Source organism: Elgaria multicarinata, chromosome 10 (genome assembly GCF_023053635.1).
Source record: "Elgaria multicarinata webbii isolate HBS135686 ecotype San Diego chromosome 10, rElgMul1.1.pri, whole genome shotgun sequence".
Lineage (NCBI taxonomy): Eukaryota > Metazoa > Chordata > Lepidosauria > Squamata > Anguidae > Elgaria > Elgaria multicarinata.
The window spans coordinates 11,246,100-11,267,102 of record NC_086180.1 but is presented as its reverse complement, the minus strand read 5'-3'; the positions used below and the strand labels follow the sequence as shown (position 1 = coordinate 11,267,102).

Here is a 21,003-nt window from a genome sequence, read left to right as displayed (position 1 = left end):
GGCAGGGCACATGCTTTGCATTCAGAAGATCCCAGTTTCAATCCTCCGCATCTTCAGATAGAGATGGAGAACCTCCTGCCACAAACTCTAGAGAGCTGCTGCCAGTCAGTGTCGACAATACTGGGCTACATGGACCAATGGTCTGGTTCACTATAAACTCTCAACCATTTCCCTTGGGTTCCCCCCTGTATAACTAGGAATGGAAATCTGCCGTAGAGCATCAGATAAGCACAACTGGAAAATAAGTAAATCAAGCTCCTTGCCAAACTCAACACTGGTGGACAACGATGCAAATATGGTGATTCGCTACTTCTCAAGCCGTTCCTCACTCAAATTCAAAGTAATGGACTCTCATGGGAAAAATGACCATGGACCACAAGTCTCTGAGGGTCAGGACTAATCACATTGTGATATCTTATAGACCATTACCAATCAGTTTCACCACTCAGATGTTTCTCTATGGTGGTTCTATGGACAGCTAGCATATTGTCTGTCACCACTACCAAAAGATCAACCTTATACATATGAACATAAGAAGAGACCTCATGGATCAGACCACAAATCCAATATGACATTTCACTTAGGCTCACAGAATGCCAAGGGTTGGAAGATATCTCAGAGGTCCCCTAGTCCACCCCAATACACAATGCAGGAATCTTGCAACGACAACATCCCTTGCAGAAGGCTCTCTACTCCACCTTTTGTAAGAGGGCCCTTCAGATGTTTGAAGACAGCTATCATGTGTCCCTTTAATCTTCTCTAAACTTGTCATTTAACATCAGCATTTTGGGACAATTCATCCAAAGTTTTCAGCTCATAGAATTCATTCTGCAGTCTCTTCTACAATTATGGGAGAGTCAATCCTTCTTGAACCAAGCTCAACAAGCGGTTTATATAGGGTGACCATATGAAAAGGAGGACAGGGCTCCTGTATCTTTAACAGTTGCATAGAAAAGGGAATTTCAGCAGGTATCATTTGTATATATGGAGAACCTGGTGAAATTCCTTCTTCATCACAACGTTTTAAGCTGCAGGAGCTATACCAGAGTGACCAGATTTAAAAGAGGGCAGGGCACCTGCAGCTTTAACTGCTGTGATGAAGAGGAAATTTCACCAGATTCCCCATATATACAAATGACACCTGCTGAAATTTCCTTTTCTATGCAACTGTTAAAGATACAGGAACCCTGTCCTCCTTTTCATATGGTCACTCTAGTTTATACCACTGGGTGAATCCAATCCCCAACAAAGAATTTTAGATTTTAATCAGACCTATCCATTGTAATACTCTTGGCTGAAGATCTGAAAACCACCCTCACCCCCACCCCCAAAACACCCACTGTCTAGGGTGACCATATGAAAAGAAGGACAGGGCTCCTGTTTCTTTAACAGTTACACAGAAAAGGGAATTTCAGCAGGTGTCATTTGTTTATATGGGGAACCTGGTGAAATTCCCTCTACATCACAACAGTTAAAGGTGCAGGAGCTATACTAGAGTGACCATATTTAAAAGAGGGCAGGGCACCTGCAGCTTTAACATTTGTGATGAAGAGGACATTTCACCAGGTTCCCCATATATACAAAGGACACCTGCTGAAATTCCCTTTTCAATACAAATGTTAAAGTTACAGGAGCCCTGTCCTCCTTTTCATATGGTCACACTACCACTGTCACCAATGTGCCACCCAAAATAGCATTTTTAGTAGTTGCCCAAATGCCGAACTCCTACACACAAAAGAAAAGCAACCTCAGAAATATTGACCAACAGGGGCTGTAATCCTATATTACCTGGGAGTAAACCCTGTTAAACAAAATATTTATTTATTTTATTTATTTATTTATTTATTACATTTTTATACTGCCCAATCGCCGAAGCTCTCTCGGCGGTTCACAAAAATTTAAACCACAATAAAACAGCCAACAGGTTAAAAGCACAATTACAAAATACAGTATAAAAAGCACAACCAGGGTAAATAGGATTTACTTCTGTGTATGCATGTATAGGATTGAGCTGTTAGCCAAGGTTAGCCATCTTTTCCCCAAAAGGTAAAAGTTGAGAAGTAGTTAAAAGGTTAATAAATGCTCACTGTGACAACAAATTCAAGGAACCGTAAATACCTTCACTGTGGAAGTCAGGAGTCATATCTGTTGGATCTTGTGCAATTGTTGACCTCCTATAGACCATGTGAGGCCTTCCTGTCTCTTCGTCCATTTGTTTCCCTTTCTCCAAAGGCTCAATGAAATATTCATCTTCGCCTGCCTTTATCATGCCGGCCTAATGAGAGAGGAAAAAAAGAAAGAGGACAAAAAACATGTGAAGAATCCGTCCTTCCATCCTCATTGCAAGAAGGCAGTTAGGGTCAGTAAATGGTTAACAACTGAATACAATGCAATGGCCTGTTTCCTTTCGAAGTGTCTCTAGGAACAGGACTTGCCAGCGGACTGGTAGCACCACACCTGTTCAGCAGTAAAATAAATTAAGAGGAGTTTTATTTGTTACATTGTATGCAATTAGGGTGGGACAAATTATTTTGGTTTCACTAGGGTGACCATATGGAAAGGAGGACCGGGCTCCTGTATCTTTAACATTTGCATTGAAAAGGGAATCTCTGTAGGTGCCATTTGTATGCATGCAGCACCTGGTGAAATTCCCTCTTCATCACAACAGTTAAAGCTGCAAGAGCCCTGCCCTCTTCTGTATCTGGTCAAGAGGCCAAATCGTTCCTCCAAGGAGCTCAGCACAGAGTCCATGGTTTCCCCCATCTGCCATTGGGTGACCCTATGAAAAGGAGGACAGGGCTCCTGTATCTTTAACAGTTGTAGAAAAAAGGGATTTTCAGCATTTGTCATTGGTATGCATGCAGCATCTGGTGAAATTCCCTCTTCATTGCAATAGTTAAAGCTGCAGGTGCCCTCCTCTCTTTTGTATCTGGTCAAGAGGCCGGGACTCCTGCAGCTTTAACTGTTAAGATATAGACAAAATTTCACCAGGTGCTACATGCATTCAAATGACACTTTAAAGATACAGGAGCCCTGTCTAGGGTGACCATATGAAAAGGAGGACAGGGGTCCTGTATCTTTAACAGTTGCATAGAAAAGGGAATTTCGGCAGGTGTCTTTTATATACATGGAGAACCTGGTGACATTCCCTCTTCATCATCTACTAAGCTCTATGGATAAGTGGGAATATGGATCTCCCAAGTCCTAAACTGACAGTCTAACCACTGCTCTGTGGCCATGTTCGGACAACAGTTTAGGCAATGGAGGAGGGAACAGGCAATGCACAGTACCTTATTTCCGAAATACTCCCCATAAGTATTGCACGGCTTTGCACGGCTGAAAGTCCGGGTGTCCTTCTGGGCGGCTGGTGCTCTTCCCTCCCTCAGTCCTCCTGGCCCTATCCCATCATGCATTGCAAGTTTTGCTGGCTGTAGAGGAGCAGCCAGGGTGCTTTTGGCTGCTCCTGCCAGAGAACTCTATGACCTTCTGGAATAGCGCACTCAATGGGGGAGATAACACAACGGAGCCGGCCACGCGCCATGTTAATCAACAGGTCTCCGGATAAGCAATGGAGCAGCCTGTTTATCCCTGTTGTTTAATTCCAGAAAACAACGTACTGCGAGTTGTGTGCCCTTGTGTGTTGCCCCCCAGACGACACAATAATCAACACAACGGACAATTGCCTCTTTCCCTGCTCCCATTTGATGATCGTGTCGTCTGAACCCAGCCTGTGTTGCGATAGTGCAGAACCTCAGAACTGAAGGTCACATTTGGCCTTCTGGGGATCTCCCCTCCCTGAGCTTTCGGCACTTTCCTGGCTTTTCTACAGTTTCCCCCCACATTATACAAGCCTCACACGTCTCTCCTAAAGTCCAGTTATTGGCAGTAAGAGCTTTGGAGTGCCATCTGAATGGCTGTAAGCCTCCAAACCCGCTACTCTAGAACGTTTTCATTGGTCATGACAGAGCAGAAGCTAGGAGGCCCTTCTGCATACAAAGCATGCACTCTTCTCGTGCCACTGTACGGCCCCTTCCCTAAGAGGAGTTAACAGGAAACTGCGGGATCTTTCGGTTCAAGTGAGTCCACTTCAAATTACGCCCTCATTCTTTCCCCTTCCATATGGCCAAGAAGCATTCTCAGGTTGGCAAATCCACAGGGCTCCTGGCATGTTAACGGACTGTTTTCTTGCCATTTGAAATGAGGGTGAGAAGGAGTTTGTGCCTACAGTTGCTATGCGCCTGACGTCAGATCTTATCTTGGCACTCCCGACGACGTTTCAATATTCCGTTCTCGAGGCCTTCGGCTTAAAGGTTGCTGTGTCCAGGTTGGTCTCCTTTCCTTCCTTCCTTTCTTTTTTTTTTACAAAAGAAGGAATGAGAGAAAATAGCTCTGCCCAAGAGAGGCATGTCGCTGAGTTATCCAGCTGGTATCCCTCCCAGTTTTGTCTATTTTATGGCGGGGAGTGGAAACCGTGTTCATATACATACAAGGTGAATATTTTGCACTGGATTTTTTTCATCAACACCTAGCTGCTATATCTACTTCCTTTTGTCCCCCCTCCACCAAACTCAGGGACAGTGGAGATGCAACATTCCCATTTTCCTAACTACGGCTAGAAGACCAGAAGCATAATGCAGGCTCATGTGCTCGGGTGCACGAATCACCTGCTCATTTCCAGAGATGGTTTTAACCTGGGCATACGGTTCAATCTGCATCTGTGCTTACTGTAGAGGAAGCCGGTCAAGATTACAGTGTTACAAGAGCAATCCTGATTACTGCCTATGCAGACGTAATACATCACCATGGTTAGAGCAAACCAGGAGCTGGGGGGAATTCACTGGAGGACAAAGGAGTGTGTGAATCCTTCCCATGCAACATGGCAGACTTGTACAACCTGTTTTAAAAAGCAGCTTTACCACCAACACTGAGGTGGAGTTCGGACGATGCACTAATCAACGGTTGTTTAACATTCTGTTCCTATTAGTCCCCCTCCAAGTTGATTAGCGTGTCATCCCAACTCAGCCTTTGAGCTTCATCACACCAGTGTTATACTGTGCAATCACTGCGAATTGCATGCAAAGGACTCAGAAGTTTTCCACCTTATAATCTGCTTTGATTGTGAAGTACTCCCATGCATCCTGCCTTAATGGTGCTATAAAGCCAAAAGATTCGCCGTATTTAGCCCCTACTTTTTGAGCGTATCTTCCGAGCCACCGCTGGGGCACAGGAGCAGGATTTTAAAGAAATGCTTACATCTGCGTAAGCTTTAACGATAAAGACACCCAAATTGGCACAGTAATAGAGATTAGGGAGAGCATTAAGCATACCAAATTTGAATTGGATTGGGTCATCCGTTGATTTTTTATGATTTTTTACATTTCCCCCCTTAAACTCACTTCCTGGTATGCAAAGGATCGCTGTCGCCCGGTAGCAAAAACAACAACAACGGTGAAAGCTTAGTGCTACGGGGGTAATCCAAGGGAAGCAGGTACATGGGATGTAGCTCTGAGAGTGGGATGTTGGAATGGATGAGTCTGTGCATTTCAGTTTTGCTCCTTTGCTCCTTTTCCCAATCTTAAATTCAGCTTGAACGTTGACAATTTCTCAAGTTTTGTTCGGTTCATCCTGAGCATAGGTGGGTTTTTTTGTAAAAAAATGCTCACATGAAAGTGCATTCTTGAATACGGTGACCGTGGGCATGTCTAAACAATGCCTTATCCCAGGGATCACCCAAGGATCATCCCTGTGCATCCACATGGCACACAGGGGATCCCAGGGGCAGGGAGGGAAGATCCCTTCATTTCTTCGAGATAATCGGGATGGCTTCTAGCCTGATTTTTCCCGTGGTCTCAGAATCATCCCAAGATTGCAGGAGGTGTGGGCGGCCATCCCGGTTTCGTCCTGGCTCCTCGTGAATAAATGCAAGGAGCCAGGAACCAGGCCTGGGGCACTTTGGGCGCCCCGTGCCCATCGGGGGTGGGGGTGGTAGCGGGATCATTTTAAAAAAAAAAAAAACTGATTTTTTGTTGGAGCGTTTGTGCACTCATCTTCAGAAAACAAAAAGCAAAATGGTGGGCACGACGTCCTCCTTCCTCCCTGGATGTCACGCGCTGCATGTGGACAAAGGGGAGGATCTCACGATCAGCATATTGTGAGATCCTCCCCCCTTCCCTCCCCAGTGCAGACATGCCCCATATGCGCTCCTTTATCTTTAACAGTTGTATGGAAAAGGGACTTTCAGTAGTTGTCCTTTGTATGCATGCAGCACCCGGTATAAGTCCCTCTTCATCACAACCGTTAAAGCTGCAGGAGCCCTGCCCTCTTTGGTATCTGGCCACTCTAGTATAGCTCCTGCAGCTTTAACTGTTTTGATGAAGAGGGAATTTCACCAGGTGCTGAAATTCCCTTTTTCAATTCAACTGTTAAAGATTCGGGAGCCCTGTCCTCCTTTTCATATATGCAATTTTTACACATTGTTGTCTAATATTCTATTTATTTGCAAGCATTTTTTCCTGCAAAAAATGCATTTTTAGCATTATTATCCCTAACATAAGCACTTTTGTATGTATTTTTTAATTGGAGAACTCATTGCAAAAACTCAGAGAAAGGCAGATTTGGCGAAGACATGTACGAGCTGAAAGTTATGGGGATGGTGCCATGTAAGCAAGTTTCCAGTGTCATGGTTGCTGTTTGGTAATCATACAAGGGAGACCTAATTATTTTAGAAAGAAGGAAAGAAACCCCAAGAAGAGAAAAATGGCATAAATTCAGAATGACCTTCCAATGAAAACTTCCCTTGCAAATTTTAAAAGCAGTTTAATTCAACAAAGCATATTCTGTTCTGGCACCATTTTTGCCAGCCAGGAATAGTGCAGAGAGCAGCACATTTTCTGAATTAAAGATGTACTTTCCCCACCCCCTTTGTCGTACATCTGGATCACAGGCAGACAAATTTAGTGCTACTCATGGTACTTTAATCAATACAGGATATAATGTCGATCAAGTGTATTAACCCTGCTTGGGGTTTAATGGGATACTAATTGCCTCTCAAAGCTAGTCCTCAATGCACCTCAAAGCACCATGACACTGGCCTTAGCTAGACTTATCTGTTAGTCCACAACAGAGGGGTGAAGATCTCACGATGGTTTTATCGTGAGATCCCCCCTCCGTACACACGCAGCGTGCGATGACCTCAGACGGAGAGGCATCATGCCCGCCATTTTTTTAAAAAAATCTTAAAGAGGCAGCAGTGCACAAGTACTCGTGCGCAAAAGGTGTTTTTTTTAAAAAATATTTCCCCTGCTCTCTGCACCCCACCCCCCATGGGCGCAGTGCTCCTGATGAGCTCTGTGTCCCGTGCATGGATCTCAGCTCCTCGTGAGTAACCGCAAGGAGCCGGGACAAACAGCGGCACCCGGCCACACATTCCACAGCCTAAAGGATCCTAAGGGATCGCCCCAGGATGAAGCCCCCTCTAGCTATGGTCACTGTCCCGGCTTCCCCGCCCCACTTCTATTTCAATAGTTACGGGGCATTTTCATCTATGAGGCTTAAATCTCCCAACACCATCTCCAATAGTATTCATATAAATGCACACTTGATAGTTGTTTGCAATAGTTGTTCCTGCCTCAGTTCAATTAGGTAGGGTGACCATATTATTTTTGATTGATTGATTGCATTTTTACACTGCCCAATAGCCAAAGCTCCCTGGGCAGTTCACAAAAATTTAAACCATTCAAAGGATAAAACAAACAGTATAAAAACATGATATAAAATACAATATAAAAGCGCAAGCAGGATAAAATCAGCAGAAGCGCAGAAATACAACCTTAAAATACAAATTTAAAACAGCAAAGTTAAAATTGGATTTATAGACTGTTAAAATGCTGAGAGAATAAAAAGGTCTTCACCTGGCATCTGAAAGAATATAGTGTAGGTGCCAGGCGAACTTCCTTAGGGAGCTCATTCCACAGCCGGGGTGCCACAGCAGAGAAGGCCCTCCTCCTGGTAGCCACCTGCCTCACTTCCTTTGGCAGGGGCTCACGGAGAAAGACCCCTGAGGATGACCTTAGGGTCTGGGCAGGTACATATGAGAGGAGACATTCCTTCAGATAGCCCGGCCCCAAGCTGTTTAGGGCTTTAAATGTTAATACCAGTCCAGGTCGGGCCCGGACCTGGACTGGCAGCCAGTGAAGTTGGAAAAGGACTGGCGTGATGTGGTCTTGTTAGCCAGTCCTTGTTAATAAATGTGTTGACCTGTTTTGTACCAGTTGAAGTTTCCAGACCGTTTTCAAAGGCAGCCACACATAGAACACATTGCAGTAATCCAAAAGAGAGGTTATGAGAGCATGGATAACTGTAGCTAGGCTATCTCTGTCCAAATAAGGGCGTAGTTGGTATATCAGGTTAAGCTGATAAAAAGTGTTCTTTGCCACTGAGTTCACCTGTACCTCAAGTGACAGTTCTGGATCCAAGCATACCCCCAAATGGAAAAGAGGACAGGTCTCCTCTATATTTAACAGTTGTATAGAAAAGGGAATTGTGCTGCATATCAAGGTACAAGGTGATCCATTCCACCTAACTGGTGAGCCATTTCCTAATTATTTAGGGTGACCCTATGAAAAGGAGGACAGGGTTCCTGTATCTTTAACAGTTGTACAGAAAAGGGAATTTCAGCAGGTGTCATTTGTATGCGTGCAGCATGTGCTGAAATTCCCTCTTCATCACAACAGTTAAAGCTGCAGGTGCCCTGCCTTCTTGACCAGATACAAAAGAGCGCAGGGCTCCTGCAGCTTTAGCCGTTGTGACGTAAAGGGAATTTCACCTGGTGCTACACGCATAGAAATGGCACCTGCTGAAATTTCCTCTTCATCACAACCGTTAAAGTTAGAGGAGCCCTGTCTTCCTTTTCATATGGTCACCCTAAATAATTAGGAAATGGGCCACCAGTTAGGTGGAACGGAACACCCAGTATCTTGATAGGCAGCACAAGCCTCTCCACGTTTACTTTGAAGTAAATGCTACTGAATTCAATGGGACTTAACCCTATGCATGTTAATCCAGACGTAATTTACATAAGAGCACAGCCTTGGTGGGGTAAGATGAGGACTCGGAGCCTGAGAGCATTGGGGACACAAAACTTCTGAGGTAACAACTTGGATGAAGAGAGAACAGAGCGGAGGGAGGAATTTAGCCTCAAGGCAACAGTCCCCATCGATTATTAAGTTGAAACCAGAGTCGGCCCTGATTGACTTCACAGTAAAAAGGCAATTGGGAAGAAAGCCAACTCTGTTCTGCTGCACGGAGTAGAGTAAGTGATTGCTTACCCAGTCAGGGAGAGATTGTATTACTGCTTTGCCTGGTGTTGGTAACACCACACCTGAATTCCTGTGTACTTTTTGACCTTAAAGAAAATAGAATTGCAAAGCAATAAAACTGAGTGTGGAAGTGCACGTTCGGACATTTCATACGGCACAGCCTATACTTCATATGGTACAGCCCTATATTTCATATGTTTCAGCCCTATAATTCATATGGTGCAGCCCTATACTTTATATGGTATAGCCCTATATTTCATACGGGACAGCCCTATACTTCATATGGTACAGCCCTATATTTCATATGTTTCAGCCCTACATTTCATATGGTACAGCCCTATACTTTATATGGTATAGCCCTATATTTCATACGGGACAGCCCTATACTTCATATGGTACACCCTATATTTCATGTGGTACAGCCCTACATTTCATATGGTACAGCCCTATACTTTATACGGTACAGCCCTATATTTCATACAGTACAGCCCTATACTTCATATGGTACACCCTATATTTCATGTGGTACAGCCCTACATTTCATATGGTACAGCCCTATACTTTATACGGTACAGCCCTATATTTCATACGGTACAGCCCTATACTTCATATGGTACACCCTATATTTCATGTGGTACAGCCCTATATTTCATATGGTACAGCCCTATATTTCATGTGGTACAGCCCTATACTTCATATGGTACAGGCCTGATGCTGGTGCACCATGTCAGATTGCAAGCAAAGGGATGTAGGAGTGTGTCTGGATTAATATGCCTTTAAAATAACTTTCCATTATATTTGATCTATAAAGCCTGTGATCCCCTGACTTGGCTCTCCTGAATCTGATGCAAAGCCAGGAATTTCTCTCCTTGCTTGGTAAAAGGATTACAGAATGCTGGCGTTTCTGTCAAACAAACATGGCTATTGTCTGTTATAATAACAGTTTACTTTAATTGGATTTTACATCAAATAGACAAGATTTTACTGTCCGCCAAAGACAAACTACACTAATTGTTTGTGCAATCCTAAAACCTAGAACAACAACAACGTGAGTGTGGATATTGTAGTTCTGGTGGGGTGGAAAGGGATAACAGACCCTGCTTCTCATGGATGTCTATGAATGTTTGTGTATGTGTGGATGCAAACTCTGGTGCATACTGCTCACAGGTGAAAAAGCAGATGCAGCTGGATGCACAACATTTTGCACAAGCTCAGAGGTTTGTTTTTGTACACAGGATGCAAAGAGCAGTTCTGAAACTAACAAACTTGCTCCTTTCATGTCCCCCTGCAGCCACTCTAGGTAAAACCTTTCACTCCAGAGCTGAAACTGACATAGTCCACAAAACTTTGTCAGTTTCACATCTAGCATGAATGGCTTTCTTCTCCAGACACATTAAACTCAGGGAGGAGGGTTGTGCTTTTCGATGCCTTTCCATAGATAACACAAAACGAGTGTGTCATCTTTTAAGGATGGAAGGCCAGATGTGGAAGGCTTTATTTATTACATTTCTATCCCACCGTTTTTCCTCCAAGGAACCCAAGGCGGCGTATGTATTCCTCCTCCTCTCCATTTTATCCTCACAACAACAACCCTGTGAGGTAGGCTGGGCTGAGAGTCTGTGACTGGCCCAAAGTCACCCAGTGGGTTTCCACAGCTGAGTGGGGACTAGAACCCAGATCTCCCAACTCCCAGTCCAACACTTTAGCCACTACACCACACTTTGAGTGAGGAAGCATGTTGGAAGGCGAAGAGATGGGTCTTTTGGGGAGAAAATGTGCACCTGAAGCAATTATGGGAGTAGGAGATTTATACTGGATGGAAGAAAAAATCATAAGTAAGGTAGAGATGAATCTGGAGAATGTTTTTTTTAAAGATGGAGGAAGAAAATGGGTTGGAAGTATAGATAATCCACTCCTGAGGACTCAATGGGAAATTTGGAGCAAATTTAAAGGGAAGCTGCTTCCGAGCAACTCTCCCTTAGCACCGATAATAATGTTAAAGAATTTCCCAGAGGATCTAAAGGGTAGATTATGTAAAATATTAAAAGAGAAAAATAAAATAAAATTAAAGGATTGGGTAAGAGATATTAAAACAAGAGAAGATATGGAAAATTTGTTAAAGGAGAAGAAGCTATCTTGGCTAGAATATGGTCAATTAGAACAATGGAATAAAAAGTGGATTAAAGATAATAGAATGTGCAGAAAGATGACGAGGTTTGAAGAATTAGTAGTAAGTAAGGAGAAAGGAAAAGGAGGTAGTATAGTTTCAAAAGGATTAATGAGTGAAATATATAAAATATTGTTAGAGAAGGAGTTTAGAGAGAATACAGAGAAAGTGATTTGGGAATCAGATTTGAAGATACAAATAGGGCGACAGAGCTGGGAGGGACTATGGAAACAAAGAGTGTTGAGAAGTTTATCAGTAAGAATAAAGGAGAATTATTTTAAAATTTTATGGAGGTGGTACCTAACCCCGGTTAGATTGAACAAGATAAGTGATCAACATTCAGCAAATTGTTGGAGAGGATGTGGGGAAAAAGGAACGTATTTACATATGTGGTGGCAATGCAAATATGTACAAAGATTATGGAAGATGGTGTTCTCAGAAATTGAAGAAATAGTGGGAATGAAAATAGAACAAACACCAAAAATAGCATTGCTGTCACTATTTGAAGATATAAAGTGTCGAAAAGGAACTATAGAGCTGATATCGAGTTTGTTGGTTGCAGCACGATTGATGATAGCTAGGAACTGGAAGATCCAAGGGGAATATTCTATTGAGGAGTGGTATAAAGTAGTATGGGATATAGCCATTAATGATAAACTGACATGTAATATTAAGTGGAGAAAAGGCGTAACTAAAATAAATGAGTTCGAAGGAATTTGGAAACAGTTCCTAGTGTTCGTGTTTACTAAGGGAAATGGGAAACCACCATCAGAAGAAACGATTAGATTTTGGACTCAAGAATGATCCCGAGGTGGGGGGTGCACTTTTATGTTAAGAATGAAAATGTTGTAGTGTGATAAGGCATATGTAATAGTTTTTGATATTTGTACTCAACAATTATTCAATATGTATGAAGCAGATATTTGATGTATTTCTTTTTCTTATTGTGTTTGTTTCAAATTATTTTGGAAATGTTCATTTATGTTTATATAGTGTTGAAAATGAATAAAAATTATTAAAAAAAAAAAAAAGGAAAATCTGACAGATATCTAACACATTCCATGGCATGCCCATGGATATCCAACACATCATGGATTGGAAGAGCAGAAAATGCACCACTCATCCCTACTTGGTATTTGTTCATTTTTATTCTTAGGCTGGCTGGAAGATCCATAGCAAAACCCCTTTTTATAGTGCTTAAAAGTATAATCAGTGACATGTCAAGAGGGGAACAAAAATATTCTCCCCAATTTCCAAACATGGTTCGCATAGGGCTCATCTTTCCTGCCCACATTTTTTTTCTGATTCTGTCTCCCTACCCTATCCCAGACTTCACATCTCTAGGCCTATAGGAACTTAGGCCTTTGCTAGATGAGAGTTTAGCCTGGGCTGATACCCGGGCTCACACCTGTGCATCCAGATGATGCACAGGGGATCACGGGGTCAGCCCAGGGTCACCCCTCCCTTGGCCCGGGATAACCGGCACTGTTTTTGGCCTGGTATTTCCCGTGATCTCGGGCTGAGCCTGAGACCGTGGGCATGTAGCCCGTTCTGCCGCTTTACTTGTGAGTAGCCGGGAAAAGCGGTGGATGGCGTGCAGCGCTCTGCTGCGGCCATCAGGGCAGGGTGGGGAGATGGGGGGGAAAGGAGCCAGGGGGGATGGGGGGGATCGGGGATTGCAGGCAGGGGATCGCACATTGCAGGCGGGCAGGCAGGTATCGCAGGTATCGCAGCCAGGGGGGTAAATCGGGGGCAGAGGAGGAGTGGGGAACCCCTTTTTTTTTTTAAAAAAAAAAAGAACCTGCCTTTTTCGTTGGTGCGCTCCTGAGCACATGGCCCCTTTAAGACAGAAAATAAAATGGCCGACGTGACGGGGCTTTGCTTTACCCAGTCACGTCAACATTGGACAGGAGCAACAGCCTCTCCACACGCCCGGATTTTAAAGTAGGTCTAGCAAGGCCCTTAGAAACTGTTTTAGATTGAGTCAGAGCTTTGGTCTATTTACTTCAGTACTTTTAACACTGGGCCTGTTCAGACAACACACCAAGCCATGGCTAGGCCATTAACCCCTTTGCAGCAAATGGTTGGTGAGAGTGTTTAAACTGTGGTTATGTAGCCACCATGGTTGGGAATGGTTCCCATGACATGCTAGGTCATGGTTCATGCGACATGCTAAGCCATAATGTTTACCTCGAAATGCTTAACCTCCATGGCTTAGCGCATTGTCTGAACAGGGTCATATTTATTTATTTATTTATTACATTTTTATAACGCCCAATAGCCGAAGCTCTCTGGGCGGTTCACTAGCATCCGCTCTCCAGGGTTTCAGGAACGATTCTTTCCTAACCCTACTTGGAGAAGCCGAGGATTGAACCTGTGACTTTCTGCAAGCGAAGCATGTGTTCCACCACTGAGCTATGGCTCCCTCAAGTTTCATAGCTGGAAAAAAAAACCTCTGTCTGAGACCATGGTGACCTGCAGCCAATGAGGGGTACACAGTAGTTGGTTATTCTCTGTTTTAAGAGTGAGACTAGTAGGATTTATCAAGCAAACCTCCAGGGAAACCAATGTTGCTGCTGCTTCGTTCACCAGATTCAAATCTTCTCTGCCCATATTTATATGAGTACAAACTACTTTCTTTCTAAGCACTTTGCTTCTTCTTTTTTTAATGTTCTCCATGTAAAGGCTCTTTCTCTTTTCCTTGATTTTAAGCCCAAAGGGCTTGGATTTTCTCTGATAAAACAGGCAGTGTCTCTCATTTTGAAGCCCTCGAACATCACATTAACTCAGGCTTCTGGTGGGAAATTTAACTGTGGTGGGGACGGTGAGCCCCTGAGCCAGACTGGGACTGACAGAAGCCTGTTGAACAGCCATAGATCCACTCAGCTGTGAGGTCAAGGCTACAGCTGTGCCCAGCTCCAAGACTCATCTGGGTGTGAGTTGCAAAGGAGAGAGCATTGCTATGGTTAAAGGAGCCAAATTGCTTGTGGTTACCTGGAAAGACTCCTTGGCCGTTGGAGTTCCAAATATAGCCAATGCTGAAGATGCATCCGTAGATGAAATCCTGAGACAGAATGAAGATTCTACCATATTTGCATTCGTGTTGGGCCAACTGCATTCCTTAACACATTAACAGAAATAGCAGGAATCCAAAACCAAACACTGATCCCTGTGTAAAGTCTTAACAATCAGGTGTCACATTCAAGAGGTTGTATTTGGTCACGGAGAAGACCTGCACAATTTCTAATTTGCCAAGGCATGTATGGTGTCTCACCAAGGGCTCAATAACCTTCTGTTTGTTTGTTTACTAAAAGACAACCAGGAATTGTAACCCAACCTCAAACCCCGGCTTGTTAGAGTAATGATTAACCAGGAATTCCAGTTCAGATGTCACACTAAACCAGGGATGAGCAACCTCCAGGGCCCCCAGATCCTACTAGGGTCCACCCCACCCCTACTACTTGCATTGTTGCTACTACTACCAAAGGAGCCAGTGAATTTGCTGCTGCAGAAGTGGTAAAAAGCCTGGTGATTTAGCAAGAAAACAATGTTCACGGGGAGCGAGAAAAATCATACTCCTTTCTTTTTCTGCGAGCCTCATGTGGCGCAGAGCGGTAAAGCAGCAGTTTCTGCAGCTGAAACTCTCCCCATGGCCTGAGTTCGATCCCGGCGGAAGCTGGTTTCAGGTAGCCGGGTCGGGTCGACTCAGCCTTCCATCCTCCCGAGGTCGGTAAAATGAGTACCCAGTTAGCTGGGGGAAAGGTAATAATGGCCGGGGAAGGCAATGGCAAACCACCCCGCTATAAGGCCTGGCAAGAAAACGTCAGCAAAAGCTGGCGTCCCTCCAAGAGTCAGTAATGACTCAGTGCTTGCACGAGAGGTTCCTTTCCTTCCTTTCCTTTCCTTCTTTTTCTGCAGGCTGCAAATGGCCACCCCTATGTCAAGCTTTTTCCTCCCGGTGGTTTCTGGGTTATTTATGCCACTCCCACTGGCAAGAGGAGCAAAGCAGGAGGAGCAATTGGGGAGTGTACATCACCACGCTTCCTGGTGAACAATAAGTCAGGATTGTATGGGGGCCTAGATTATGGTTTCATGGACACATGTGTCAGACCATCTAGTTCAATATATTCAGGTCTGTGGACTTTTCCATTGTCCACTACTGATCCTTTTAATGGAAAATCGTGGGGATTAGCCTACTTGCCATTAAAAAGAAAAGGAAAGGAAAAACACATTATTACAATGAGTTAGAGGAGGGTGGATGGAGATCTTTCCAGTCTACAATTCTAGTACGTTGTTGTTGCTGTTGTTCTGGGTGCGGTTGTTGGTATTCTGAATGAAGTTGGGAAGTCATGTTATTTTCCTGGGATTTTGCTGCCCGTTGGGCTCCAGTGGGTCTGTCTGGACTTGCTACAAAACCTGGAAGAAGCTGTGGGGCTATTCTATGGTTAAACCAGCCTTGCTGATTCAGCAGTTTACAAACCCTGCCTTGATCCATAGTAATCAAATTAAACAATCTTCATCACTAAAGCTCCACAGAACAGAGGAGCTATTAATTATGAGCGTCCGTCTGTTGCTTTCCTCCAAAGCTATATTGGGGGGGAAGGTTGGGCTAAATATTTGCTGATGCTTTGCTGACTCTGCAAACCACAAATACGGTATTTAAACAGTGATACATCATGCGAGGACATTTTCTCGGCAACTGCAGCATGGCACAGAGGGCAACTTCAGAACCATGAAGGCTACTGCTGACGCTGCTGCCTAGGTAGCTTATATTGGTTCCTGTAAGAAACACAACGTTCCTTCAATTTTAGACAGCTCTACCCAAGACAGTCTCTAGCCTCAATACTTCCTTCTCCCTACCTAATCTTTTCAGGGTGCAATCTAAGAGCAAAGCCCAGCGTCTAGGGTGACCATATGGAAAGGAGGACTGGGTTCCTGTTATTTAACAGTTGTATAGAAAATGGAATTTCAGCAGGTGTCATTTGTATACCTGCAGCCCCTGGTGAAATTCCCTTTTCATCACCACAGTTAAAGCTGCAGGAGCCCTGCCTAGCGTGACCAGATACCAAAGAGGGCAGGGCTCTGTCAGGGCTCTCCTTAGCCTCCTTTTTCCCAAACTAAACAATCCCAGTTGTTGTAACCTTCCCTCATACGGGAGATGCTCCAGCCCCTTAATCATTTTAGTTGCCCTTTTCTGAACTTTCTCCAGCTCTATAATATCCTTTTTTAGGTGTGGTGACCAGAACTGTACACAGTATTCTAAGTGTGGTCACACCTTAGATTTCTATAAGGGCAGTATGATACTGGCCATTTTATTCTCAATTCCTTTTCTTATAATGCCTAACATGGAGTTTGCCTTCTTTACAGCGGCCGCACACTGGGTGGACCTTTTCATCGAGCTCTCCACCACAATCTCAAGATCTCTTTCTTGTTCGGTCACTGCCAGGTCAGATCCCATCAGGTTATACTTGAAGTTGGTTCTTTTTACCCCAACACACATCACCTTACACTTGCTTACATTGAACTGCATCTGTGATTTGGATGCCCACTCTCCCAGGCTGGAGAGGTCCCTTTGGAGCTCTTCACAATCCCTTTGTGTTTTAACAACCTTAAATAATTTGGTGTTGTTGGCAAATGTTGCCACTTTACTGCTCACTCCTAATTCCAGATAATTTATGAATAAGTTGAAAAGAATTGGTCCCAATCCCAATGGGACCCCACTATTTTCTTCCCTCCATTGGGAGAATTGACCATTTATTCCAACTCTCTACTTTCTATTCTTTAACCAGTTACTGATCCATAAGAGGACCTCTCTTCTTATTCCATGACTAAATTTGTTCAGGAGTCTTTGGTACATACTTTATAAAAAGCCTTTTGGAAGTCCAAGTAAACAATGTCCCCTGTCTACATGTTTGTGACACTCTCAAAGAATTCTAGAAGATTAGTGAGACAGGACTTGCCTTTGTGGAAGCCATGTTGATTCTTCTTCAGCAGGACCTGCCCTTCTATATGCTTACTAATTTTGTCTTTAATAATGCTTTCAACCAATTTACCTTGGACAGATGTCAAGCTAACTGGCCTGTAATTTCCTGGATCCCCCCTGGATCCCTTTTTGAAAAGTGGTGTTACATTGGCCATCTTCCAGTCCTCTGATACAGAGGCTGAGCTTAAGGGCATGTTGCATATTTTTGTGAGGAGGTCCGCAATTTAACATTTGTGAACTCTAGGATGGATACCATCTGGGCATGGTGATTTATTTGCTTTCAATTTGTCAATAAGGTTGAGAACTCCATCTTTTGTCACCACTATTTGCCTCAGTTCCTCAGACTCCCTTCCAGAAAACATCAGTTCAGGCACAGGCATCTGTCCTGCATCTTCTGCAGTGAACACCGATGCAAAGAATTCATTCAGCTTCTCTGCAATCTCCCTATCTTCCTTTAGTCTGCCTTTAACTCCATTATGATCCAACGGTCCAACTACTTCCCTAACTGGTTTCCTGCTTCTCATATATTTAAAGAATTCTTTATTGTTGACTTCCATATTATTAGCGATGTGCTCTTCAAACTGCTTTTTTGCATCTCTTATTGTTTGCTTGCATCGCCTTTGTGCAAGCTTGTGCTCCCTTTTGTTTTCCTCACTTGGGCAAGACTTCTCTTTATCTTTAAAAATGACGGAGATGTAAGCATTTTTGTTACTATTCATAGACTACAATGGAGCGGTGATCCAAAAATGGAGTGAAGCTTCGACAGGGCTCCTCTCTGCTCTGTGGGTATTTGACGGTTTTTAAACCATCCCCTCTCCACTCCCAAAACTTGAAGCTTTGTTGAAGCTTTGTCAAACCTTCGGATTTTTGGAGCGGAGCATGCAGCCCTAGTAGATGCTGCTTCCCACTGGCTCTCTGCCTTTCAAGCAAGCAACTGGTTGCAACTATGAGAAAGAAAATTAGAAGCAATAGCAGCTGGTGACAGTGATGGTAGACTCACTAATAACATCTTTCATGGTTTTACATGCATTCTGTTATTGAAGGTTTCCTCCAATTCCAGTAGCCATTCTCATTATTAAAATGGGAGGGGTTTTTGTTTTGTTTTTTTGCAGGAGTAACATACACAAACTGCTTTGGACCATTGCAGGTGGCTACAGATGGAGTTCGCCATTCACTAAATAGAAGCTCCACTGAAAAGGATCAAGCGTTCTGTGTTCCATCAGTTTAATATCCAAGTACCAGCCAAGCAGACACTGTGGGCCTGCCAAGACAAACACATGAGACCTGGCTGAAGGGAGGTGCATAGGTGGTGGTAGAGGGAGGGCAGGGGTTGTAATTTGTGGAGACAGCCCTCCAGTCTTTAACTTCTTAAAGAGTTGACATAAAATGTGCTTTTATAGGAACGATGCTGCCCGGTCTTAAAAAACACATATTTGAGCGCCAAAGAGACACAGCTACCTTTCACCCTCTCTGTTAGTTTAAGGTGTGTTCGGTTCAATGACTGTGCAAAGCTTTGCGTCACAAAATACCTGCCACTCGCTTTTTAAAGCCCGGAGATGAAAAACGTTCACAGCCGCATCGAACACTGGCTGATTTACTGGGGAGGAAAACTGGAAGCCAAGAGGAGGCGACCATGCCCACATTGCATTTCCCTCCGACCGCCCCCATCAAAACAGAGCTGCAGTAAGTAAGATTATGGGCTTCCTAATTCCATAGCTAAGAGGATGTAGCTTTTGGTGGAGCTTGGAGATGGGACGGAAAGGGATGGTTGCTTCCAATCGCATCTGCACTTCTTTCACGATTCGGAAGCTTCTCCATATGACAAATCATACAATTATCGAGAAGTACTCCCCTCCCATATGCTAGTGGCCTCAATACTTGAGGGAGCGCCTCTCCCTATATGTGCCTGTCCAAGATTTGAGATCTGTTGGAGGAGACTTCCTTTGCATCCCACCAACGTGGGACATACACCACAGTGGTACTTGAATATTCCTGAATTCAGGAAAGCTTTCACTCTGGCCCCGTTTAATGTTCTGCCTTCAGCCCTTCTGGGTGGAAGGTTTGGAAATATACCCTACCAAGAATGGGTTTGCCCCTGTGAGATGGGTAAAGTGGAAACAGTAGGCCATGTTCTGCTGTATTGCTCCTTTTACCAAGATTTGCGCCAAACATTTATAAACCCTATCTTGCAACGAACTTCCAGCAGATCAGATGAATACTACCTAAAACATCTTCTATCGGATCAGAATCCTCAGGTTACTCTAAAAGTGGCTAGTCTTTCTGTGGCTGCCATAAGCCAACAGAAATTGACGTTGAAGAGTTTTATTCCATTTTAGATTTAGGCTGAGACTGCTGTGTTTTTATTTATGTGTTTTATTTATTTTATGCATGTATTTTATTGTATGCATTTTGTCAGGGTTTTCTAATATTAGTGCTGATGATGTTTTCTGCTGTGCTGGTCCATGACCGAAATAAATGAACTGTAACTGTAACCACAGTGGGACATGGGAGAGGGCATTTTCTCTTGTGGCACCCACTTGTGGAATGCCCTCCCCTTGGAGGCCAGACTGGTGCCGATGCTGGCTTCATTTCGGTACCAAGTTAAAACAAGGCTTTTTATCAAAGCCTTTGAGGTCTAAATTTGCCTAAAGCTGCACACACTTTTAATCATTTCTATTGCGTTTAAATTTCCTACTATTTTTAGCTTGTTAATGGTTTAATATGTTTTAGCAGTGTACATTATTTATTGTTTTATACTGTTTGATTTTATCTGTACGCTGGCCTGAGATCCCAATGATATCGGGTGAGATACAAATATTTTAATAAATAAAACAGTGTGTTTAAAATGGCTTCATCAGTACCTACAGAAATGCAATGCGCATTGTTTTGCCAAGGGTTGTTCTTTTAGAGTGGAGCTGTCATGCCCCAGATGTTGTTGGACTGTAACTCATCAGTCCCAGCCAATAGGGTCAATAGTCATTTGACAAGATGTGCCTGCCAGCAGTCTAGCTGCTGCATTTTGCACTAGCTGCAACTTCCGTGTCATCTTCAGGGGCAGCCCCACACAGAGTGCATTGCAGTAGTCTAATCGGGAAGTTACCAGTGCACGCACTACTGTGGTTAGGTTGTCCCTGTCCAGGAAAGGCTGTAGCTGGCGGATCAGCCAAAGCTGAACCGCCCAGAGAGCTCCGGCTATTGGGCGGTATAGAAATGTAATAAATAAATAAATAAATAAATAAATACTCCATGCCACAGAGTCCACCTGGGCCTCCAGTGACAATGATGAATCAAGGAGTCCTCCCAAGCTACGTCCCTATCTAGCTATGGACATAGAGTGAACTGGCCCTCCTATACCTGCAGGTACCCCACCTGGACATGCATGAGACAGCTTCTCCTTGATAGGAGCAGCACAGAACATGGATGAGATGGGCTGGTTCTAAGTCAAAAGCAGTCCAGGCTGTTTCAATACACTGCAAGCAATGACGTCAGTAACAGAGGATTCAAGAAGCAGATGCCACCTTCAGTAACAAAAGCAG

General features: G+C 43.8%; 1 protein-coding gene across 1 annotated transcript in view; it reads right to left on the bottom strand.

The window, feature by feature from the left end:
- Window positions 1–21,003, bottom strand: part of ADAMTS3 (ADAM metallopeptidase with thrombospondin type 1 motif 3) — a 168,986-nt gene that overhangs the window by 104,041 nt on the left and 43,942 nt on the right. The window contains exon 6 of the mRNA XM_063136071.1: window positions 2,119–2,275. Within this exon, the coding sequence (XP_062992141.1) occupies window positions 2,119–2,275 (157 nt within the window). The remainder of the gene's footprint in view (window positions 1–2,118; window positions 2,276–21,003) is intronic.